The sequence below is a fragment of the Pteronotus mesoamericanus genome, unplaced genomic scaffold (assembly GCF_021234165.1).
Source record: "Pteronotus mesoamericanus isolate MK-2021 breed Mesoamerican mustached bat unplaced genomic scaffold, CSHL_Meso_final scaffold_651, whole genome shotgun sequence".
Lineage (NCBI taxonomy): Eukaryota > Metazoa > Chordata > Mammalia > Chiroptera > Mormoopidae > Pteronotus > Pteronotus mesoamericanus.
The window spans coordinates 21,880,178-21,906,525 of record NW_026555325.1 but is presented as its reverse complement, the minus strand read 5'-3'; the positions used below and the strand labels follow the sequence as shown (position 1 = coordinate 21,906,525).

The 26,348-nt window shown below is 35.9% G+C and overlaps 1 protein-coding gene across 1 annotated transcript in view; it reads left to right on the top strand.

Moving 5' to 3' along the window:
* BAZ2B (bromodomain adjacent to zinc finger domain 2B) overlaps positions 1 to 26,348 on the top strand; it is a 359,528-nt gene that overhangs the window by 299,650 nt on the left and 33,530 nt on the right. The window contains exons 25-31 of the mRNA XM_054562718.1: positions 4,852 to 4,992; positions 7,609 to 7,863; positions 8,825 to 9,039; positions 9,862 to 9,936; positions 10,751 to 10,994; positions 17,885 to 17,947; positions 18,797 to 18,941. Coding sequence (XP_054418693.1) covers positions 4,852 to 4,992; positions 7,609 to 7,863; positions 8,825 to 9,039; positions 9,862 to 9,936; positions 10,751 to 10,994; positions 17,885 to 17,947; positions 18,797 to 18,941 — 1,138 coding nt within the window. The remainder of the gene's footprint in view (positions 1 to 4,851; positions 4,993 to 7,608; positions 7,864 to 8,824; positions 9,040 to 9,861; positions 9,937 to 10,750; positions 10,995 to 17,884; positions 17,948 to 18,796; positions 18,942 to 26,348) is intronic.

Genomic DNA, 26,348 nt, shown 5'->3' with positions numbered 1-26,348 from the left:
TTGACATTTGCCAGATGGGAAGGGGTTGGGGGAGTGGATGAAAGGGTTAAGAAGCATAAATTTATTGTTGCAGAGCAATTATGGGGATGAAAAGTCCAACATAGAAAATTTGGGCAGTGATATTCCAATAACTATGTATGGTGTCAGATGGATACAAGATTTATGGTGATCACTTAGTGAGTTATGCAATGTCTAAATATTGGGGTGTATACCTGAAACCCATATAATAATATGTGCCAACTATAATTGAAAAATAAAAATTACTTAAAATCTAAAAAAAAGGAAAGGCTTAGGTTAATGGTGGGTAAATATATGGCACTTTCAAGCAGCACACTAAGTCCTTCCCAAATTTCAGTATCTTCAAATTTGGTCTGAAGCAGCACTGGCACTTAAACTTTAGTTTCTGGAAATATTGTCAGGTAATATGTCTGTTTTATTTTGATATGGAGGAGGCCTATTTATAAGCATATAGAATCACACTTTTTGCAATTAAAATGATATGTATAATGCAATTATGTGCCAATGTATGTTAGATATTTCTAAATTCCTAAATATCACTTGCATATTATTATTATTAAATGTATAGAACTCTGCTTTTGGATACAAAGTTTATTTATAACAGAAAACTAGAAGACATCTATTTTGTTTGTGCACAGAATGAAATATAAAAGGTAGGAAAAAATGGCTATTGAGTATGTTTAATGACCAGTACAAATGTTAACCTATCTTTATTGATGTAGCATTTGTAGAATTAATAATTCAGCAAATAAGTGCTTACATAATTTTTGTGGTGAGGCACACAGAATAAGTCCATTAGAGACATATGATAACTGTTATAGCAGGAAATGAACAATATTAGACAAATTTGAGAGGAACTTTGAACTGCTACAAACTTGAGAGTCAGGTTAAAAATCAAATCATTAAAAACTTTTGTGAGGTGTTCAGCAAATTGTACTGCTGGGTATTGAACAAGTCCATGAAAAAATGGCTAAATAAAGTTGTTCCTCTGACTTTATTTAGTGTGACCTTATTTAGAGCAACAGCTCACACGGTACAATAAATGCTATAATATTGTGTGGACGCTCAAAAAAAGAAATATTAAAATTCCTGAAGTAGTTGTGAAAAGAACTACAACAAAAAACAGACTTTATTTCTGTGGAGAGGAGCAGGAGTTATGGGTTCCAGGCAGAGGGGATGATATATGCAATAGTACAGTGTTGGAGCCAACAGGACCTGTAGGGGAGGGGAAGAGGAAGGTGGAAAGAAGGGGTCAGTTTTAACCTTGTGTTTATAGCCATCTTGGCTTTGTTGTTTCTACTTCTCTGCCTCTGTTTCTCTGACTCCTCCTCCTCCTCTTCCCTTCCCTCCTTTTCCACTCCCCCTCTTCCTCCCTCAGATCTTTTTCTTAATCATTGCTATGATTGTCATTACCATCATCATCACTTCAAGCAATGCATCAAATTGATTACACTGCCCTCTCAACACAGATGTATCATACAATGTGTGTGATTAGAGTGTAAGAAGTGCATTGAGAATCATGAGATAGGAGACCAGAACTGTGTGGGACTGGATCGTAACGGTCTTTATATGCCCTTAGAAATACTAGTTGATTGTTGAGTGAACTCTAGAAGCTCTGGTTCTTTTTGAAAGTCATCTTGTACCAGAATCACAGGATTTATATTAGTTCTATAAGATTTATTAAAATTCACTAAACTTTGAGACTCTGTTTCCTTTGAAGTCTCTCAAATAGTAGGCAAGAATGGATGATTGTCTTTAAGTAATAAATGTCCTACAAATTTCAACGATTTATTGGAAATCTCCATTTTATCCTAAAAGCTGATGTAACTTTACATTCTACCTCATATTATACCATTCTTTTTTTTTTTAATCTTCACCAGAGGATATGTTTATTGATTTTAGTGAAAAAAGGAGAGAGAGGGAGAGAAACATTGATAGGTTGCCTCCCTATAGTTGCCCCAGCTGGGATCAAACCCACAACTTAGGTATATTCCCTGATTAGAAATTGAACCCAAAACCTTCTGATGTATGGAATGATGCTCCAATCAACTGAGCCACCTGGTGTGGGGACCCTGTCCCACTGCAGATGAAATAATGAGTTATTCCAGACACCAAGTGCTGTCAAGAAAAGGGGAAGGTGATTCTCTCTGGTGGAGATTGCCCTGAGCCCTTCTCTGAAGTGGCTTTTATTGAGAACTATATACAGCATGCATGCAAAGGCTATCAATCAATGCCTAAAGGCTTTATTTACAGAAAACAAAGATCATAGATAACAACTGAAGGAACACAGAGATTTGCCTCAGGTCAGGGTCTGTTAGACATGCTGATATCAGATGGTCTAAGGTATGGCTCCTGAATTCAGGAATTCACTCCTTCTATTTGGAGCTTAAACATCTGGTTTTTCCTTATCTGGGCAGTGCAAAGCAGAGCAAGCGTCAGTGAATACAATGCAATCTTCAGGCCAGATTTCCCAGGAACCCTTGATGGATCATGTCTTTCTCCCAGCATTCCCAGTTTTCTGGTCCAGACGCACAGGCCCTTTTTCAAAATCTGGCTTGCGCGGGGCTACAGTTCCTGATACCACACAAAGTAGTCTCCAACAACCTGGCCAGGGCTAGCCATGATTTTTAAATTGGGAAAAATCCTGTATATCACTAAGTAAAAAGGATCCAAGAATCTAAGGCATATTTATCTCATGGCATTAAATGCATTCTAACTCCTTCCTTGTCTGCATATCCTTTAAGTTTGTATGTATCCCTAGATTGCCAACAATGCAAAATTAGCATAATACAAAGAGCATTAGTGACACATGGGTTTTCTTTCTTTTTGAAGAGAAGTGGTAGCCATTTTCAGCAGTTTTTAGTGAATAGTAGAGCATTCTCAATTATATTTATAATTACTATTATAAATGTAATTAAGAATTCTGGGTTAGCCCTATTTGGTAGAAAATTTACACCAGCTACTTTAAAATTTATAAGAGACATTTTAATATGCTCTTTCTATTGATGATTTTAGTTCATTATTCTAGGGATTGGCTGAAAGGTTGTCCTTCTTTGGAAAAGTTCTTAGAGCAACGTTTCATGTGTTTGAAAATTGAAAACCTAATTCTGTAAAAAATTTGTTCTATTCTGCCAATGATACTTTGATATTATATACACACACACACACACACACACACACGTATGCGCATTGTGGGAATGTCCTATGTTAATTGTGTGTATTTTATGTCATCAGACCCTTGGAAACTGTTTTTAGTTTAAAGTTGCTACAATTAATGGTAGAAATTTTTTGTTATGAATAATCTCATAATATAGCTTTCTTACCATCCCCCCCCCAACATCTGTGCAAATGAGTAATCCCAAAATTGGGGGCAGTATAAAAATGAATAATTAACTTGAGCATATTGTATATAAAGGTTCTCCTTACCTCACCTCTAGCTCTGTAACATAATCAGCTACTACTCAATCCACAACCTGTGCTAGAGTCTTGAAACTACTAGCAATTATTCAAACACACTGCGCTTTCTCGGCTCTCAGTCTGAAACCGCACTCCTCACTGTGTTCCCCTTGGCATGACCAGCAGTCAGTGTGTGGTCTTCCCAGTGGTCGTTGAAATGGAGAGAGTTAAGATGGGGACAGAAAATGCTAATATAGTACAGGAAGCCATAAAAATGTTAAAAATGTTTAAATATTAAAAACAACAAAATTGTTAAAATTATAGTGAAGAAGTATAAGAATTAAAAATAAATGATAATGGGATGAGGTGGTAGTTGTTTAATTAAGATTTAGATATGCAAGATAGGAATAATGACCCTTGTGACCGGAATGAACCAATATAAGGAGATAAAGGAACAAGAGGTGCTCCTCAGGAATAGGAAATATAAATCTACAAAATATAAAAATGGGTGATAATTTGGAAAAGTTACATTCTTTTTTATATTCTTTATTCTGATAAAAATAAAGAAAATTGAAAGATTTTTAATTAAGAAGAGACATTATCAGCCTTATGAAAGTAAGCCCATCATAATATGTCAAATGTGTGAGGTCAGTTAGAATTGACTGGTGATTCTACTGTTATTTCTCCTCTAAATAAGTAAGAATTGTACTTGAGGTATGACAATAAGGTAATGACACTGATATTATTGTATTAACTATCTTGACTTTTTCCCACTGAATGTCATCCCGACAACAGCGTAAAAAGACAATTATTTTCATATTGTTGCCATTACCCAATATATTTTTTGAAAGCTTTTGGAATTGCCTTTAGAATCTATTTTGCATTCTCTTAGTGTAGTGTTTATAATGGTAAATAACATTTTTATTTCATTTATGGGTGCTGTCTTAAGACAAAGAGTTAATCTCTTTGAAAGAACTTCTTTTGCATATTCAATCATGGTGTTTCCACTTTCCTGCTGTAAATCCTCCCTTGCTTCCCGGAGCTTCACAAAAATTTGTGTTAATCCTAGCTAACTTTATATTAAAAATTTTTAGTTGCCCATGTACAATTCATATGTCTGTGTTTATTAATAGGTATTTTATTCTTGTATTATAACCTGGGAAAGGATTAAATAAATTTGGCATAATGGAATAATCTGTTGAGTCTAATATTTATATTCTATATTTATACAGTCGTAAGATTATTTTGAAATCCAGAGGGTGAATACATGAAAACCAATGTCATTGTTTTTGTGTAATTCCAAGTCTATTCTTAAATCTCCTAAGAGGATTCTATTGATGGAAATAGTAACAATTTGATCACTTTTTAAATTTTAACTGGAGATTTTCAAACACATATAATGATATAAGAGAATATCTGACATGGTTTTTTTTTAAGGAAAAAGAACGGTTGAAGCAAGAAAAACGTGATGAGAAAAGATTAAATAAAGAACGTAAACTAGAGCAACGAAGATTAGAATTAGAAATGGCAAAGGAACTAAAGAAACCTAATGAAGACATGTGCCTAGCAGATCAAAAGGTAATTTATTATGTAAACAATTTTTATTGTATTTTTTCCACTGCCATTTATTCCCCTCTTCCACCTCCACCCACTCGCCTCCCCCCGCGCCCCCGCAGTCACCAGACTGTTGTCATGTCCATAAGTTTTTTCTCTCTTGCGCAATCCCTCCACCCCCTGAACCCCGCTCCAGAGCTATCCTAAACCATTTTATTAATAAAGTTGATTTTTCCTGTGTTCTCACTTGACTTCCATGGCCAGAGCCACCATTATGAAGGCCTTTTGTTTTTATCTAAAATAGTGGATTTCCAAGTTTAAGTCAATCTGCCTCTCCTGGATAAACCTCTCTAGAGCTTTTGTGCGGATAGTGGCAGTTCTTAATATATAAGTGGAGTACTGCAATTTTAATTTTAAGTAGAAATATTGCAGAAATCTATAAAATTGGATTATAAAAGCTGATAAGATTTCCATTGTTTCATTTGGTCATTCCCAGGCATTTAGGTACAGAAAGATTTAACTCTTCCCACACCCATAGATACTTAAATTAAGATTTATAATTTATAATTTCCTTCAATGCTCTAGTAATAGTAGCTAACTTTTATTGAGTATGTTTACTACATGCTGGGCACTGTGCTAAGTGCTTTATATGAATTCTCACTGTAATCCTGTGGAGCTGGTGTTTATGCCTGTTTACAGATGAGAAAAGTGAGACACAAAGATGTTAAGGAACTTGCCCAAGATGACACAGCTATTAAATCAACTTGGTTTCAAGCCTCAGTTTGTTAAACGCCAGTGTCCATACTGTTTATCATCTTGACAGCCAACAAATGCATCCAACTGAAGTACCTCATGTGCTTTCTCTTCCATCGTGTTTCACAGACATGTAGTGTTGCTAAAAACATAAATGAATTTAGAAAGAGCAAAATAATCTCGGTTACTGGCATGATTTCAGAGTAGAAATCAATTATGTTTGACTATAAATAAGAAGATGGTATTTTTAGACAATTACATTAATAATGCATATCATCTCTATAACTGTGTCAGTAACATTACTTGATCAAGCATCTCTATTTACTTATATGCTGTATTCATCATGTATTCAATGATTGTCTCTTGGTTTATATAAGCTCTTTTCTAAAATGCTTAAAGCAAACTTTTAATACACTAGTAGATATTTAATTAAATTAGTATTCTATTTAATGCTTTTAAATTAAGGTGAAAGTATACATACTAATTTTAGTCAATTGGATGTATAAAATTTCCTAAGCACAGAGTGGGTATATAGGTTAGTTAACACATTTAAAAAGCTTAGTGTGAGCAGTTTTTTTTTTTAATCCTAAGTAAGCTTTATTTTCTTGCATCTTTCATTTTTATTTAAATCCATATGCACTATATCAATATATAAATTCATTTTAAACTTAGGTTTGTTAGCTTGGTTATACAAATTTTTAGAACCATATGGATATGGATATGTCTGATACAGTTTAGAATAAAAGTAAACTCAGAACTAAATTGTTTTCAAATAGATTTGTGTAGTATCATCCAGCTCTGTGCTTCCACACAATATTAGTACAAAAGGTATTTGGTTAGTTTAAGTGCAGGGCAGAGGAACATTTTTGAACAAGGACCAATTTAGATAAATATAAACATAAGTCACGGGGTTTTTTTAATCACAAGTTAAAGTATTGTTATTGAATCCCATTCCTGGACAAAAATGTTTTTAATTTATTGTTTAAACATCCATGACAACTATTACTACAATTTAGTCATTATAATGTTAATATGTAGGCATATTTGAGAAGTAGCAGAAGAGGCAGCTTTCTAGTTTTAGTAGTGAAACAATACAATATTAATATTTCACTATGTACAGGAAACATAAAGACTTAGTTTTAGTATAAAGCAGTTCTTGATATAGTCATGGGTTCTGGTCACGTGGACCTACTAATTTAGCAGCATTCATTAGCCAAAGGTGGTACCAGTCTTTCCAACCACACAGCCCACAGGTCCACACTGTTCATTTGAGCTTTCCAAAAAGTGTGACTTATAAATTAGTTTCTATGCTTAGTAAGTACCCTACTGAGAATGTCCATGATACTTGAGAAATGTTTATTTCTTTTTCTAATTGAATTTATTGGGGTGCCATTGGTTAATAAAATTATATAGGTATCAGGGGTACAATTCTATAATACTTCATCTACATTGTATTGTGTGTTCACCACCCCAAGTCAAGTCTCCTTCCATCACCATTTATCCCCTCATACCTTCTTCTCTCTTCTTACTCGCTTTCCCTCTGGTAATCACCACATTATTGTGTGTGTCTATGGAAGTTTTTATTTCTTGTTATCTGAACTTTCATCCAGTTATATAAGCAATGTTTTATCAATATGTTGTAAGTTAATTAAAATTAGTGTTCTCTTTTGCAGAGATCTAAGTTTATATTGTGTTCAACCAAAATTTATTGCTTCTTAAAGTCAGCATCCTATGCTTAATACTCTGGGGTTGCAGAAATGTACCCAGGGAAATGAGAGTCCAGAGTGAAATCCACTGTACAATGCAAGAGAAGGAAAGATAGCAACTTACTTTACTTCAGAAGATATTAAATCACGGTTTTTAATTTTAATTTTATTTTATTTTCAGCCTTTGCCAGAGTTGCCTCGTATTCCAGGACTTGTTCTCTCTGGAAGTACATTTTCAGACTGTCTCATGGTGGTGCAGTTCTTACGAAACTTTGGTAAAGTTTTGGGCTTTGATGTGAATATTGATGTTCCAAACCTGAGTGTTCTTCAAGAGGGATTGCTAAATATAGGGGACAGCATGGGTGAAGTACAAGACTTGCTTGTGAGGCTCCTCTCAGCTGCTGTATGTGATCCAGGTCTAATTACAGGATACAAGGTAAAAAAACAAACAGTATAAAAGTATGTTTTAAATTTGTATTATCAATGTATTGATAGCTGGCTGTAACATATTAGCAGAAGATTGTATAGACTGATCCAGTTTTTTCTACATAATGTTAAATGTATATTTGCTTTAAGTTACAGTTGGTACACACTTAGAAAAAATCTGCTTTATAAAGCCTAAGGAATGTAGATTATTCCAAAATTACTCTTTTTTTCCTCTAACTTTCAGCAAAAACCAAGTTGATTAAAGAAAACACCAAGTGATACTAAGAAAAACAGAGAATTCGTAAATCATAAAATAATTAGAACTTAGTAGAACTTACATATGCCTTCTGAAATTATACTATGTTCTGTCTCAATCAGTGTGGGTACCTGAGACTAATCAAGACGCCTGCAGACCAGCATGTTAAGACTCTGTTCTGCTCAGTGTATACTCAATAAATTCAGTTATCTTAATTCCAGTTAAGATACATATTTCAGTCAGCTTCACTATAGGTAATATTGTAGAGAGAGATGCACCTGTTATATTTTTCTTCATCTCCCTATCACTCAGTATACAAAGCAGTAAAATCCATGATACCGTAGAGCCAAACAGCACGATAACAGTGCTTTGAATCTTCTATTTCCCTCCCCTGAATGTCTACATAAAGCCTGGAAAAGCTTGGGATAGTTCCTCCAGTCAAAGAGAGTATCATGGACGATTTCTTCTCAGGAGTTTACATACTCTTCTCCCCATCTGACTTTGAACCAAGGGTTTGAAGGAGGAATAGACAGATTACAAGTACTTGAATTGTCTGTCATCTCTTGCCTATTTTTATCTCCATTTGATCAAAAATGTGAATAAAGCTGTTGTCAGTAATATCTACGTTACTGACAAAAACCAGCGTTTTGAAGATATACTGTTTTATGTTATGAATAGATATGCCAATACTGATGAAAATGCCAACATTTTATAGGCCAAAACAGCTCTTGGAGAACATTTGCTGAACGTTGGTGTGAATCGAGACAATGTTTCCGAGATTTTGCAGATTTTTATGGAAGCCCATTGTGGACAAACGGAGCTTACTGAAAGCCTGAAGACCAAAGCTTTTCAGGCTCACACTCCAGCACAGAAAGCCTCGGTCCTGGCTTTCCTGATCAATGAATTGGCATGCAGCAAGAGTGTGGTGAGGTAAGCATGTGGCCAGACTTTTCCCAGTGATTCTTCTCTGTTTTGAATTTGTCTTATTATAAAGTAATACAAATTGCTTATAGAAAATTTCAAAGTTATAGGCTAGCACAAAGAAAAAAATTAAAATTACACTTAATCTTCCCATTCAGAGATGACTAATAATAAATTTTAGTGTATTTCTTTTTAGACTGTTGAAAATAAAATCAGTATCACCTTGTATATAATCTTTGTAACTGCTTTTGTTTACTTAATAATTTTGCTATGGATATACTGCAATGTAAAAATACTGTTTCTTGCTATAGTCCTAGAATCCGACACTGTTGGAAGAATCCAGAATTTTTGTTTTCTTGACATCTTGTAATGAGAGATGACTACTAATTTTCCTTAGTATCCATTTATAGGATTATCCAGCTACTTGTTATTTTATTATGCTCTAATGCACCCTTAATATTATTCATTTATTGATGTATTAATTTGTACTTAAAAAAATACTATCATTTAAAAGTCAAAGTCAGTCCTCTAATCTGGTATTTTAAGATTTGGTGAACAAATCCATGTTCATTTTGTTTTTGCTATTCATTATGTTACAGTTTTTAATTATGTTACTTTTAGTTCTGTACATTTTTAGGGAAAGGATCAATCCAAGTATTTCAGAGCCATGCATTTCTATTATTGGTGGACATGTTAGCTATGATACTGTATTAATATAATTTTTCACTTGTTTTTGTTATTCATGATAATCACCATTTTTACTTACCAAAAAACTTAATGTATTGCATGATGGATTAATTTATGTTTTCTATTAATTTTTTGCATTGGCAGTGAAATTGACAAGAACATTGATTATATGTCCAATTTGAGGAGAGATAAATGGGTGGTAGAAGGTAAACTTCGCAAGTAAGTCCTATTTTATTAAAATTAATATACTTTCCCTTTGTACAAGTTCCCCAGTAAAACATATAAATTGGAAAGATAGAATTTAAACTTTATTTTGTCGAAGAATTAGAAAAGGTAAAGTTTAAAATTAAGATTTGAAATCTCAGGGTCAGAATTTGCAATGGACAAAAGATACAATGAGGTTTATTGAGCTCATATACTTCAAATTGAGAAGAAAGTGTCTTTTTTCTTTCAAAGAAGTCAAGCAATTATGTTTTCTAAGATCATTGTTGCTATCAGGTTACTTTTATCATAAATGGAATCTGTTTGGAACTACCACCCTTTTCTTAATTGCTTTCTAGTTAAAGTTTGCTTTTAAAGAGCTTCTAACATATCCAAATACATTAAGCATTAAAACTTAATTAGCTTCCTGCCAGGAAATATGCTGAAATTATTCAGCTTCTATGTTAAGAGAGTAGTTTTTTTGTGGTAATTTGCACTGAAATGTATTCAGTCTGATAGTAGGGGATCAGGAATTGTCACTTGGCCATTGCTGGAATTAGTCTTTTCAACTTTCTCACTTTTACCTTTTTTAAAGTGTTCTAATTCCAAAAAGATACCTAGAATTAGTCTTGAAAGTTAATATGTTCTGTAATTTCTAGAAACACATTTCTTAAGTTTTTTTAATTCTAATTTTTATTATCATTGATTTATTGTTTACTGTGAGTAAAATATAATACAACTAGGCACTTTTGCTTAGAGCTCGCATTGTGCTCTTTAAAAAGGAAAGAAAGAATCCTTTCCTTTTATATCATCATTTAATATATATTTAAAGGCTCAGAATCATTCATGCCAAGAAAACAGGCAAAAGAGACACTGCAGGTGGCATTGATCTTGGAGAAGAACAGCATCCATTAGGGACACCCACTCCAGGACGAAAGCGAAGAAGGAAGGGAGGAGACAGTGATTATGATGATGATGACGACGATGATAGTGATGACCAAGCTGATGAAGATGATGAAGATGAAGAAGATAAAGAAGACAAAAAAGGAAAGAAGACTGATATCTGTGAAGATGAGGTAAGAAAATTTAGGTTGATTTTAATATTTAATTAAGACTGTATAACATTGAAAAATAACATAGAAACGCTAATTTGAAAGACTATATGCACCCCTATGTTCATTGCAACACTATTTACAATCTCCATGACTTGGAAGCTGCCCAAGTGTCCATCAGCAGATGAGTGGATAAAAAAGCTGTGGTAAATTTACATAATGGAATATTACTTGGCCATAAAAAAGAAGGAAATATTACCCTCTGCAACAGCATGGACGGACCTAGAGAGTATTGTGCTAAGTGAAATAAGCCAGTCAGAGAAAGACAAGTACCTTATGATTTCATCATAATTGGAATCTAACAAACAAAATGAACTAACAAGCCAAACAGTGACAGACTCACAGCGAGCAGGCTGACAGCTGTCACGGGGTGGGGTGACACTGGGTGAAGGGGATGAAGGGATTGAACAAAAAAGAAAAAAAGAGAAAAAAACCCATGGACATGGACAACAATGTTGTGATTGCAGTGGGGAGGGGCAGAGTAGGGTACGGGGGGATAAATGGTGATGGGAGGAGAGTTGACCTGGGTTTGTGAACATACAATACAGTGTACAGATGATGTATTATAGAGTTGTACACCTGAAACCTGTATAATTTTGTTAACCAATGTCACTCAAATAAATTTAATAAAAAGGGAAAAAATAACACAGATTTTGGGGTCAAATGAATTTGGGTTTTAATTCCATTTTGACACTTGTTTCAGTTTCTTCACCTGAACTGAATATTGTAATTTTCGTATGTTAAGTATTTTGTGATGGGTAAGTAAATGTTGAATAGACTGCATAGAGACAGCAGGCGCTTACAATGAATAAAAAAAGTTAAGGTTTGGGGTTTTTTTAATAGAATGACTTGAGAGTTCTCCGAAGAATTATGCTGATTTTTCTTAATTTTAGGTATTCACTTTCATTCTGGTGACATACTGTCTTATATTTGTATAATACTTCATACCTTGAAAGTGTTGTCAGGTTTTGTGAAACTGGTATATTTCTCAAACGCCAGTTTATTATGTGCCTAGCTTTAAGCACTTTTGATCAAAGATGTATAAGAAGGCACTAAAAGTCCCTTCTCAATTTACAGTCTCACTGAGGAAGATTTGCGGTAGGAAGGTGTAATGTGTTAAGTGTTAACTGCTTCGATAGAGGTATTTACAATGTGCTAGGCAGATAGAAAGGAAAGGCATTTAACCCTTCTGAGGAATAACTCTCACAAAGGCTTTCTGGACCCATGATTATTAGCTGGTCTATAGGCTGGGCTGAATGTTAACCTGGGGAGGAATACAGGGAAACGTTTTCCAGGCAGAGAGAATAGCATGAGGAAGGACACAGAAGCCTGAAACCACAGTGTGCTTTAAGGCAGAGGTCCCCTACCTCTGGGCCACTGACGGATACTGGTTTGGGCCTGTTAGGAACTGAGCGGCACAGCAGGAGGTGAGCTTGAATGTAATGAGTCTGAACCATCCCGGAAACCATCCCCCAAACCCCAGTCTGTGGAGAAATTGCTTTCCATAAGACTGGTCCCTGGTGACAAAGAGGTTGCGGGGGACCACTGCTTTAAGGGACTTACAGGGGCTTCAGTGTTACCAGGGAACCTCCTATGTACCAAGTATGAACTAGGATTTTATACTTTTTTGGTGATAGGAAGCTATTGAAGGGTTTTAAGTAAGGGAATGACATGGTCAGACTTTATTTTTAAGTGTCTCATTATTTAGCTCTGTGGAAGATAGAAAAAATTTGGGTGGGGCAAGATCAAAGGTGGGAAGATTAGTCAGGAGATACAACAGTAGTTTAGGAGAGTCGTAAGAGGTCTGAAACCGGACCAGTGGTAGCTGGGATGAAGCAGGAGCAAAGGATTCAATAAATATTTAGGAGGAAGAATGAGTAGTATTTGAGATGGACTGTGTAAGCTGAAGAAGAGGTAGGATTGATTCTAACCTATCTGACTTGGGACACTGATGTTCTTTTTGCCCTTAACTGAGATAGAGAAATCAGGAGGAACAGATAAACAGGTGGTAGCAGACATGGGGAGGAACAGGTCACTGAAGACAGAAAGTGATCATAGGTTTATTTTAGACTTGCTGAATTTGAGGTGCCTATGCCAAAGTTCAGCATTCAGTTGGATTTAAGAATCTGAAGACTGAAGAATAATTCAGTCTTGAAAGTATAGATGTAGAAGTTATTAGCACACAGACAATAGTTTAAAATCATGAGGTGGATAATTTGCATGAGGGAATTGCTTTAGTGAATAGAGTAGTAGACTGAGGTTGGAACCCTAGGAACATTAATACTTAGGAAGAGCCCGAAAGGCTTATTGTTGAAAATGTGATAGAGAGGTGGGAGATTCCTGTGGGGAACCAGAGTAAGTGATTCACTGGGAAGACACAGAGAGCTCAGCATCTAGTCCTGCTGTGTCTATGAACTATTATAGCAATAGGAAATAAAGCAAACCAGCCAAGAGAAAAGGCATATGAGTCAAAGTTCAGAGGAAACCAGACTTAAGCTTCCAAGAGTTTTTTCCCAGTGACATTGTACAGCAATTTTCCCAGCAATGAGTTGTGACACACGTGGAGTGCCGTGTACTAGTGAAGCTCATTAGAGACTCACTGACTAGGTTTTTTGCTGGGGGCTGGTCACAAAGGAGTATGCAGCATGTGCCAAAATTCCAGACTCCCAGAAGAGAAGTAGGTGTATAAACCACATTGTTAGCAAGGTTTAGGTTTAGTGAGCCCACTTTATCAGTTAGGGTCTGGGGTCAGGGAACCCTCAAATCTAAGTTCCAGACACCAGCCAAGTGCCACGCTTTCAAAGGGTAGTAGTCAGGTCTGCAATTTCAACTCTTTTCTACATGTGTAGTAATAACAAAAATCAAGAAAAATTGAACATTTCAAAAATGAGGGTGTAATAAACAAACATCAAGGCAGCAGAGTCTAGTGTGATGAAAACTGAGTTTTCAGTGGATTTGGATACGCAGAGGTCAGCACAGTTTCATTAGAGGGGTGAGCCGGGCTGTGACTGAGAACAACCGAAAGTGAGAAAATGAAGACTGTTCACGCACTGTGCCTCAGAGGAAAGGGTGATTCCGAGGGGGAAGACAAGGATTTTTCAGATGTGGAAAGACTGAGATGATTTTTGGTTGAAGGGAGTCAGTAAAATAAGAGAGGGGAGGTTGAAGATTCAAAAGAAGAGAATAATTAATGGTGTAAGTCCCTAAAGATACTGGAAGGTATTCAGTCATGGTGAAGGGGGATGGGAGGCTAGCTTTGCAGAGTAAGCTAAAGTGAAGGAGGCAAGGTTATAGAGGTGGGTGTGTATGTGTCTGTGTGTGTTTAAGGGAAGCTACCATAAGCCATGGAAATGAACATGTGAAAGGTAAAAGAGAGATTAAAGTTGAAGTTCACCTTTTACCAAAAAAGAATTCTAGAAATACTGCCCATGGCAGTGTAGCTCAGTTGGGTGGTCACCATCCCTCAAAATAAAAAGTTGCAGGTTCGATTCCTGGTTAGGGCACATGACTGGGTTGCACCTTTCATCCCCAGTTGGGCTGCATGCAAGAGACAACCAATTGATGTTTCTCTCTCAAACTTACCTCTCTCTCTCTTTCTCCCTCCCTTCCTTCTCTCTGGAATCAGTAAAATAAAAACATTTTTTAAAAAAGAATTCTAGAATATTGATAGGGCTACAGAATGGTACTCAAAAAACAATAGGTAACCAATCATTCCTCCTGCCTTCAATGCCGGGGGTATTCAGCTAAGGAAATCTAGATAGAACTCTTGTCCTTTCTTGCATCAAATTAGTACTGTAAGAGAAATAAAGAAAGAAGTCCTGGAGGGACAGATAACCTTTATTAATGGAATATGTGAAAATATCTAATCAAGACCAATAATAAATTATGGAATCATATTTTTGACTAAATATGGGTAATAATGTAGAGGTACTTGTAAGATCACATGCTACTCAATTCTCTTAAGTAAAAATAACATTAAATGTAAAATGTTTTCATAAGTCCCTCCCTGATGTTATATTTTAAACCAGAATGAGCCCCAGCTGGTGTGGCTCAGTGGATTGAGCACCGGCCTGTGAACCATAGGGTCACTGGTTCCATTCCCAGTGTAGGGCACATGCCTGGGTTACAGGCCAGGGCCCCAGCAGGGGGCGCACAAGATGCAACCACACATTGATGTTTCCTTCTCTTTCTCCCTCCCCTCTCAATTAATTAATTAATTAATCTTAAAAAGAATAAACCAGAATGATAAAAATTACTTGAGACTACATTGAGATTCCTTGCAGAAATTATTTCATAATGTGCTCCTTTTTTTTAATCCTTACCCAAGGACAATTTTCCATTGCTTTTTTGACAGGGAGGGAGGAAAGTGCTGGGGAAGAGAGAGGGAGGGGGGAAGAGAGAGAGATCAACTGGGTTCTCCTATGCACCCCGACCAGGGATCAAAGTCACAATCCAGGTATGTTCCCTGACCAGGAATCTAACCCGAGACCTTTCATTCTATGGGAGGATGCTTCAACCAACTGGGTCACACTGGCCAGGGCATGATGTTGCACTTTTGAAACCACCTGGTCATATACTTTTATTCTCTTGCAAATAATGTGAAGGTTATATAACTTGGGTATTAGAGTTGTGATTACCCAAACTGAAGATACCATTTATAACCAATCTGCTTTATTTGGCAATTAGAGCTGTTACCATAGCAGGAATTAAACTTTTCTGATCAATATTAATAAGCTTTTCACAGAGTTGGCATCCCTTTTCAGCTCTTAATATTACAAATTGTTTTAAAGTATTGACTCATAAATTGACAATCATGTATTTCACTAGGTAATTATCCTACTAAATTAGAATTTATTTACAGAAATTATTTTGTCTGGCTTTTTTTCACATGATGAATTAAGCATATTTTTAAGGGAGATAAAGACTAAATTTTCATTAATGATTTAAAAGTTATTAATGTTTCTTAGACCAGATGTGTCATTTAATGTATTTTTGTGTGAGTGTTGAATTATAGTGTTAATTAAGTTGTAGGATTTAATTGACAAAAATCTTAGCAAATGTATATCTTATTAATGTGAGAAAATTGTTTTAAAACTTATAAAAATAATAAATATTTTGGTATCTAAAAAGCCAAATTAGCATTTCCTCTAAATGAATTGAGAGTTCATTTCTCAATTGAAGAAATTGGTAGCCACTTGCCAATTTTCTAATAAAATTTTAACTATTTAATGAACTTGCTTCATAAGATGGGCTCATTATTCTTTCAAAAATAGGTTTAGCCTCTTGATTAAAGTATAGGTAATGAAGAATTGGTAGCCACTTGCCAATTTTCTAATAAAATTTTAACTATTTAATGAACTTGCTTGATAAGATAGGCACATTATTCTTTCAAAAATAGGTTTAGCCTCTTGATTAAAGTATAGGTAAAGTGTCTGTTATACTCCTTAAAAAGCTAATTGCAGATAACCTTTCCACTGAGAGTCATGTGGTCCCTTTCGACCAAGTCATGACCCTTTGTCTCAAGACGATTCCCTCTTCTCCTCACTCTTTATTCCTTCAATACAGGGTCTCTTTCCCTTATACTTAGATTTGTGTTGAAACCTATGTGAACATTAACCTTGAAAGTAGTAATGCACATTCTGACGTAAAGAAGCATGTCATGACCTTCTCTTTTGTTTGGGAAACTGTGGAAGACTATGGCTAGAATTGATTCTGTGTTGAACTTAAGTAGACATTTTGCTTCTTTTGCATCACAGGAAGAGTCTTAGAAATGGCAGTTAGTTAATTTGACTGATTTATAGCAACTTTGATGACTTATTTCAGATATTTGTAGATTGAATTGTATTTTACAGAAGAAAATTATTAAACATTTATCATTTAAGAATCGTAAAGATATAAAAATATCTATTTGAGATTCAAGACAGTAAACTTTCCATTTATTAAATCAATACTATTTATAATGTTCAAAGTATAACTTAACCTTCTTTGCTCTAAAAATGACTTTTTCAGTTTATGGTACCAATATTTTGCAGTCTTCCAAATTTAGACCCTTAACATCATAGTTTACTCCTTCCTTCATACCCCTCACCCCTCTCTGCTTCATATCCATGACTCGCCAGGGGTTTACAGTTTTAACTATGTAATATCTCTTAAAGCTATTTGCTTTTCTTTATTTCTTTTTCCCTAATAAGGCCCACAACCTTTTTCCCTATTTAATCATTGCAGCAATCTACTAACTAGATTTGCCACTTCTACTCCTTTCCCTGCTCCAGGCTATCTTACAACTATTGCCATCTTTATCTTTGTAGAGCTCTGATGTTTAGTCTCTCTCAAAGCATCATGCCATTATTGTTCAGTGCCAAGCATTTACAGAACTAGACATTTTACTCTTAAACTCATCTTTACCTTATCTCCCAGCTTACCTCTTCTTACCTTTTGTGTCAAAATACGTCAAACTTTTTCTTATATGCCCTCCCTCTTTTCTCTGATTAATCAGTTCCTAAGCATTCCTCAGTAGCTATTAAAACACAACTTTTCCCACATAGCCTCTCTTGGTATAGATTTCCCTGTAGAAGACATCTTACCCTCCCCTGAACTCTATGACTCTTAATCTCTACCTCTTGGAGGACCTTATAGATTCCTAATGGTGGGTGGTTTTCACCTTTTACTATAATATTTTATGTGTCTCCCTAATAACAAGATTATTAGTTTATAGAAATCAAGAACTGACTCCTATTCATTTCCATAGAGCCTGTTCCAGTGCTTTGCATATAGAAGGCTTTAATTATATGTTTGTTGATTGAATAAATAAATCTTAAAAGTGGGTAAATGATACTGTATTTTGTTATATATAGGATGAAGGTGACCAAGCAGCAAGTGTTGAAGAGCTAGAAAAGCAGATTGAAAAACTGAGTAAAGTAAGCGCTTTCAGATCACAGTTTTTATCTTTTTTTGCACTGTTCTAAAAATCGGCCTGTATGAGATTAGTTTTCTGGCTGCTAACAAGCTTTTTATAAGTAATTAAAATGTGGAGCTCTAGAAACATTCTCAGTTAAACCTTAAAAGTTTAATGCCAAGGTTAAAAGCCTGCTTCTTAAGATGTGGCACTAAACTTAATCAGGACCTATAGTCTTCAGCTCTTCATTTAAAATAGTAAAAAATCTACAAATGCATGGTTTTATTTCTTGGAATTACTTTTGAAATTCACTCAAATTTTATGGTAATAGTTTCAGCATCTTATGTTTTATTTTACATTAATATATTTAAATTTTAATTGAATTGAATTTATGAACTCTATATACTTCTCATTAAAACTTGAATTTCAGTAGCATTAGTGAAGTTTAGATTAACTTCTTGTTCAAAAATGAGATTTTAAAAGTATTATGAGATTAATATGAGATACCTGTATATCACATCAATGTTAACTTCATCACAAGTTTATCTCAATATTTGATCATATTGTTTATATCAAGTATAAGATATGCTACACTTGTCTTATAAAATACCTGATAAGACCATAAGATACCTGATAAAATAAAACTTATCTTTTTAATTTGTGGCATCAAAAATATTCCAATTACCCTCAAAATAATTTCAATCTTTGTAAGTGTTACTGAAATTGAAATCAGATATGTAATATTTAGTTCTTTTGCTGTCTTTCCCAATAGTGAAATTTATTGGCTTTAAAGGCATAATAAGTGTAAAGTTACTTATATATTAATTCACTTAACACCAATAGCTTAACTATATGCATCATTTCTTAACAGCAACAGAGTCAGTACAGAAGGAAGCTCTTTGACGCTTCTCACTCTTTACGTTCGATGATGTTTGGCCAGGATCGTTACAGACGCCGGTACTGGATTCTTCCCCAGTGTGGGGGGATTTTTGTAGAAGGCATGGAGAGTGGCGAAGGTAGGAAATGTTAAATCTATTACAAAAAAGTATAAGGAATCATATTTTTTGAAACCCGGTTGCTCCTTCAGTGTATTTTGGGCTACCAGAATCCAATTTGCTTTATGGATAAATGTTGTAAGACTTTGACTCATATTTCTTTTGAACTTGTAATGCCCCTTTAATTCACAAATATTCCTTCTCTGTCCATGATGTTTCTTCTGCTGCTTTTTCCAACATCAAACACACTATCCTTTTTCTTACTTATGGGCAAAGATCTTCACCCGTATTATCGTTTATAGCTTCTGCTCCATTTCTCTTCCTTCCCATTGTCAAATTACCTTACCATGTGGCATGTAGTTTACTCTTTAACCTTTGCAACAAACATCCATTCTGACAGTCCCTGTGGAGGTATCTTGCTCAAATCTAATACTCCTATAATAATCCTCATTCATCTTGAACTCATTCATGTTTGAAATTTGTGATCACCTCCTTTTCCATTAGACTTCTTCCTTTTTTGAGTTTTCTGTTACCACGCATTTCTTGATATTCTACATGTTAACTATTCTTTTGCTGGCTTCTTTTCTGTTGCATTAACTAGGACAATACATAGAGCATTTATGCGCTCAAAAAAATTTTTTAATTAAATTTTTCAGAACTTGATGACTGGGCATTTCCAAATATTTAAATTATTTTTTTTACCTTTTTCTTTAATCTTTTTTTTTATTGATTGAATTTAGAGAGAGGAAGAGAGGGAGAGAAAGAGAAGGGGGTGGGAGGGGAGGGGAGAGGAGGGGAGGGGGAAAGAGGAGAGAAGAGAAACAGTGATTTGTTATTCTACCTTTTTTTTTTGCAACTTTTTAAAAAATCTTGAATAGTTGAAAAACATGATAAAAATAGTTGGGGACACTTTTAAAAGAAAAAATCATGTTCTTTTCTTTCCACATATGAAAATATTCTGTTTTTTTAAAATACAGATATTGGTTTGTATTATAAAAGAGTGATCAGAGTGTGTATAGAATTTCATTTTTCCTAATTTTCAATTAATATTTTAAAATTTATTTTTTTGGTAGGTAATATAAAATCTTTTTATTTCCTTTTTTAAAATATGTATTTTATTGTATGCTATTACAGTTGTCCCATTTAGGAGGTCCTACACTGCACCTCCTGCCAGCAGCCCCACCTCCCACCCCAGTTCACGTCCATGGGTCGCACATATAAGGTCTTTGACTTCTCCACTTCCTACACTGTTCTTAACCTCCACCTGCCTATTTATGCTGCTTATTCCATGTACATTCTCCCCCATTCTTCTCCCTCCCCCTCCCTTCTGACTCAATTTCTATGATTCTGTTCCTGTTCTAGTTGTTTGCTTAGTTTTGGTTTTGTTTTCGTTTTTTTAGGTTCAGTTGTTGACAGCTGTGAGTTTGTTGTCATTTTACTATTCATAGTTTTTGACCTTTTTCTTAGATAAGTCCCTTTAACATTTCATATAGTAAGTGCTTGGTGATGATGAACTCCTTTAACTTGACCTTGTCTGGGAAGCCTTTATCTGCCCTTCCATTCTGAATGATAGCTTTGCTGGATAGAGTCATCTTGGATGTAGGTCCTTGTCTTTCATGACTTTGAATACTTTTTTCCAGCCCCTTCTTGCCTGCAAGATTTCTTTTGGGAAATCAGCTGATAGTTTTATGGGAGCTCCTTTGTAGGTAACTGTCTCCTTTTCTCTTGCTGCTTTTAAGATTCTCTCCTTATCTTTAATCTTGAATACTGTAATTATGAAGTGCCTCAGTCTGTGCTTCCTTGGGTCCAACTTCTTTGGGATTCTCTGAGCTTCCTGGACTTCCTGGAAGTCTATTTCCTTGGCCAGATTGCAGAAGTTCTCCTTCATTATTTGTTCAAGTAAGTTTTCAATTTCTTGCTCTTCCTCTTTTCCTTCTGGCACCCCTATGATTCGGATGTTGGAATGTTTAAAGTTGTCCCAGAGGTGTCTAAGCCTCTCCTCATTTTTCTGAATTCTTGTTTCTTCATTCTGTTCTGGTTGAATGTTTATTTCTTCCTTCTGTTCCACATCGTTGATTTGAGTCCTGGTTTCCTTCCCTTTGCCTTTGGTTCCCTGTATATTTTTTTTATTTCACTTTGCAAAGTCTTCACTTTTTCCTCCATCTTGTGACCATACTCAACCAATTCAGTGAGTGTCCAGATTACAAGTGTTTTGAACTGTGCATCTGATAGGTTGGCTATCTGTTCATTGCTGAGTTTTATTTTTGGAGCTTTGATGTGTTCTTTTAATTTGGGCCATATTTCTTTGTCTCAGTGTTCCTATTACTTTAGACGGGGTGGAGCTTTAGGTACTCTTCAGGGTGGGGCCCAACTCGTTGCATTGTGACGCTGTGTGTCGGGGAGGAGTCCAAGAAGGAACAGTGCCACTTGCTCGGCTCTCGGCAGGCTTTCAGTCACTTCCCCTGCTGCCCATAAGCAAATCATACCCTTCGGGTGCCGATTCACGGGTGGGTGGGTTTGTGTGCATTCTAGGACCCATGAGTCTCTCTAATGGACTCTCCTGTGAGGCTGGGAGGTTCTCCTGCCTCCACAACCCCCACAGATTTTAACTCCAGAGATTTTGAGGCTTTCTTTTCCCACAATGGAACCCTGGACTGCACAGTCTGTCTCAATCCCCAGCTTTCTTCACAGTTTATCCACACACAAATATGGGACTGCCCAGTCCACCAGCTGCCGCCTCACCTGCCTGGTCCAGCCGCCACCTTGCCACATATCCTCTCCACCTGGCTGCCTGTCTCTGCCCCTCCTACTGGTCTGGATAAATGTTTCTTCTTTAGCTCTTTGGTTGTCGGACTTCCATACAGTTCGATACTCTGGCAGTTCTGGTTATTTTTTGTTTTTAAATTTGTTGTTCTTCTTTTGGTTGTGCAAGGAAGCAGAATGTACCTGCCTATACCTCCATCTTGGCCAGAAGCCCAAAATATTTAAATTCTGATATAACCAAAAGTGTTATATCAGTGTTTATGGGTTTCATGATGTAGCTATTGCCCCACGGGTGGTTCAAGGAGGCAGAAACTTCTTTAACACATTTTTTGAATACTCACTGTGTGCCAGGCATTTCTAGGCACCGTAGAGTTTCACAGATATGTAAAACACAATGCATGCCATGTGGAAGTTTACCATCCATTGGAAGGGAGAAGGGATTGATACAAAGCAGTTGTTTTTAAGCTTCTTATTTTTAGCAATGGAACCACCAATTTTAAAACTAAAAATCTTATGTGGGGAATGAGGAGTAGATAATGAAATAATCCATGTAAAGTACTTAAAATAGTGGGTGGCATGTAAACATTGGAATATAGTAAACAGTGTTGTTGTTTTGCACAATAATATATTTCCTGTGAATTCAGTTTATATGAAGTAAGAATATGAAATCATGTATTAGAATGTGAGAAAGTCATGTTTTGCCTTCCTAATCAGGAAATGCTGGTTGAATCAGGGAGGACATGTGGAAGCTTCAGTTATATTTTATTTGTTTTTAAAAATTGATGTAAGTGGGTCAGCATGTTGATTACTAGAATGGTGTGGTACTTTCTTCTTTTGTTTATCTAAAATATTTTAAAGTATTTTTAAGCATGAAAAAATAAAATAATAAATAAATAACGAAAATAGTTTAAAAAGAGTAAATAAATAAATACATTACTGAGTGGGACTACATCATTCTAAAAAGCTCTGCACAGCAAAGGAAACAATCACCAAAATGAAAAGGCACCCAACTAAATAGGAGAAATTATTTGCAAACCATATATCTATCTGATGAGGGGCTAATATCCAAAATATATAAAGAACTCAAACTCAATAGCATAAAAAAAATTCAATTACAAAATGGGCAGATCTGAGTAGACATTTTTCCAAAGAAGGTGTACAGGTGGCCAACAGGTACATGAAAAGATGCTCAATGTCATTAATCATGAGGGAAATGCAAATCAAAACCACAGTGAGCTATCATCTCACACTTGTCAGAATGGCTATTATCAAAAAGACAAGGAATACCAAGTGTTGGTAAAATGTAGAGAAAAGGGAACCCTTGTGCACTGTTGGTGGGAATGTAAATTGGTACAGCCACTATGGAAAACAATGGAGGTTCTTCCTCAAAATATTAAAAATGGAACTACCATGTGACCTAGCAATTTCACTTCTGGAAACTTATCTCGAGAAATCCAAAACCATGGAGAGTTTTTTTCATGCATCTTCATGGTTTTTGCATCTTCATGGTTACTGTAGCATTATTTACAATAGCCAAGATATGGAACAACCTAAGTGTCCATCAGTGGGTAAATGGATGGGTGAATGAATGGGTAATCATATATATATGTATGTATAGGTATGTGTGTGTATGATACATACGTATGATACACACACACACAGTAGACTACTACTCAGCGCTAAGAAAAAATGAAATCTTGCCATTTGCAACAATATGTATGGACCTCGAGGGCATTATGTTAAATGGAATAGTTAGACAAGTACCAAATGATCTGTCTTATAAGTGGAATATTTAAAAAAAAAACAAAAATAGAATAAACCTCTCCAACTCCAAACAATAAAAGCAAAGTCATAGATACAGAGAACGGATTGGTGGTAGTCGGGGGAGGGGGAGGGGACAGGTAAACTGTACTGGTTTGGGGGGGTTGTTAGTTTAAATAAATTGTTTAAGTGAAAAAATCTTATGTAAAACTCCATTATCTAGCAAAAATTGTATTGTACATTGATGTATTTGTGGGAACTCCTAGCTTTTCCAGGTATATCTTTACCCTGTAATTTGCTTTCCAATCCAGGGGTGGCCCTAGAGGCAACTCTAAGAAATGTTAGAACTTAGCAAATCAGAAAGTAACGTCAGAGCCATCAAAGGTTATAATTGGAATAAAAAGGGATAGAGAAATCAGTTGTGCGACCATTGCAGTAGCCTAGGTAAAAAGTGTGGAGGCCCTGAACTCAGGCACGAACAGGAAGACAAGTATCTTGAGGGTAGAATTACTGTAAGAAATTATTGAATACAATGTAAGAGAAATAGAATCAGAGCAAATCTGATTAATCCTCAGTGGTAAAATTGTGATACTTTTTTTTCTTTTTAATATTTTTTTATTTTTCAATTACAGTTGGCATATAATATTTTATTAGTTTCAGGTGTACAACATAATGATTAAACATTTATATAATAACTTATAAAATGATCAGCCTGATAAGTATACTACCCGTCTGACACCATACATCATTATTATAATATTACTGATTATATTCCCTATACTGCACTTTAATCAGAGGACTCACAAGAAGAAGTTTGTTTGGAATGAAATTAAAATTTTAGTGTAGAAATCTAAGTTAAAGTGAGTCATTGAAGGAGGAGAACCTTGGTAATTAAGAGCAAATAAAGCAACGTCCAGGCAAGTGGCTTTACGTTAGCTGTAAGAGTCACCTGAAAAGCTAAGAAACAAAACAAAACCTGACCTGTACCCCAGACTAATTAAATATTCTTCAATTTGGTTAAGGATTATGTCACTGTCAGCCACCTGGGATGTAAACTTGAAGTTATCTAGGACACATCTAGGACATCAGCTTTTCCTTCAAAATGTCTGTAGTCGGTCTCTGCAACACTACTGAAATGAGTTCTTTATCAATATATACCTTCATTATTTCAGCTGCCCTTGACTTCTTTATGTACAATCTCTTCTTTCTATTATGTCTGTACTGTAAAACCTTGAATGACTCCCTGTCACCTGTAAGATGATGTCATAAATCTGTATGTAACCTGGCATTTAAGGCCTGCTTATAGAGTGAGTGTACAACAAAAATTTAGAACTGTCTGGAGTAAAGAGAGAATTAAAAATTGCTCCTCCTGTAGGTGTAGCTAGCAAGCATCATCTGTAGAGCAGGAGAATATGGACATTTGTATCCATGCATTCATCTGTAATAGGAAAAACAGGAACATCCCAGTGACCTGTTGTAATCATGACAGGTACCAAAGGAGAGGCATATTGAGGAAACCTGGCATACCACATATTCTTCATTTCTCCTCTTTAACTACAGGATGCCAAGAAGCTTCACTGAATTGAAATGGTGTTGTTCAGTATACTTAACAGAATTTTCTGTTGTTTAAGAAGTGCAGTCTCTTTGTCCCCCCAGGTATGCGACACTGTTGCACAACCTTGGCAGGCTTCAAAGTAAAGCTGGGTTTTGGCAACATACCTGGTCAGCAGTTATAGAAGCTGCCAGTAGAGGTCGCGATAAATGTGTCCATCTGATATGTGGACATGTTTGTGCAGAACTTAAATGCCCCAGTATTTTTCCATGCCAGTTATGCAATTTGAAGAAGAAACAGCTAATTGGAGTTAATACAAAAGGTTCAAAAGCCTCTGCAGTGACTGTGATTCTGTTTTTCCGGCCATAGGTAGCACCAAATCTCAGCCACTCTGAAGGAATTTGTTTGCCAATGCTCTTTTGCATTCTGAAACAGTAGATTCTTGGTCCCTCATTTCTAGCAAGCTCATAAATGCTTGAGGCCCTCTTTCTTGCATAATGAACTGAGGAGCATAGTAAGCGCCATCTGAGCTCAGCCCTCGTCCTTAAGTTTGAAAGATTGGGAACCAGAGAAGCCTGGCTTCAGGAGGCAAATTAAACTCATGTGGAGCTGATGAGTATTCCCACTCTTGATCTAATCTGAAAATAGTCAAGATGATGGAGGGTACGTCCCTCGGTTCTATTCTCCTAGTCATTTTCTGAGCCTTAGAGGCTGTGAGATCTCACAGATGGCTGTGGGAATGAGACTTAATAGCTCTAAACTCTGAAGGATATTCCTCCCCAGAGACCTTCTCCACCTAATCTTCTGCTGACTCTGTCTGTCCTAACAATTCTTCAAGCCTATGAACCAATCGCTATTGTGTGTCTCATATCACAGGCATCTTTTCCACAGTCTCAGTGGGTCTTTCAATTTTTTGAATAGGACCACACTCCCACACTCTGAGATTACACAACCCATCAACTTCTCTCTTACCAATCCTTCTATTTATTGGTGTCAGGTAGCCCCTGCCAAAAAGCTAGCCTATCTTCTTCCTTTGTTCCTTTCTCTTTTTATTTTGTGCAAATACCTGTGGCGCTTATTAGGCTCTCTCTTTCAGTTTCCTCCCCTGATATGGGGCTTGTATGACCTACAAAAATTTCATTTCTAACAGTGCCTCCCGGATGAGGAGCAAAGTCAAAGCCATTGTCCACTTAGGTGGACCTGTTCTGATTTAGTCATCCAATATTCAGTATACCAAAAGCATGTTGTCAGACCTTCCACTCTCAAGCCCTCAGTTTTCTCATATCATGTTAGCACAGCCAGAGTCTCAGAGCAGCTACATCCTGTGTGGATGTAGGTCAGTTCACATTGAA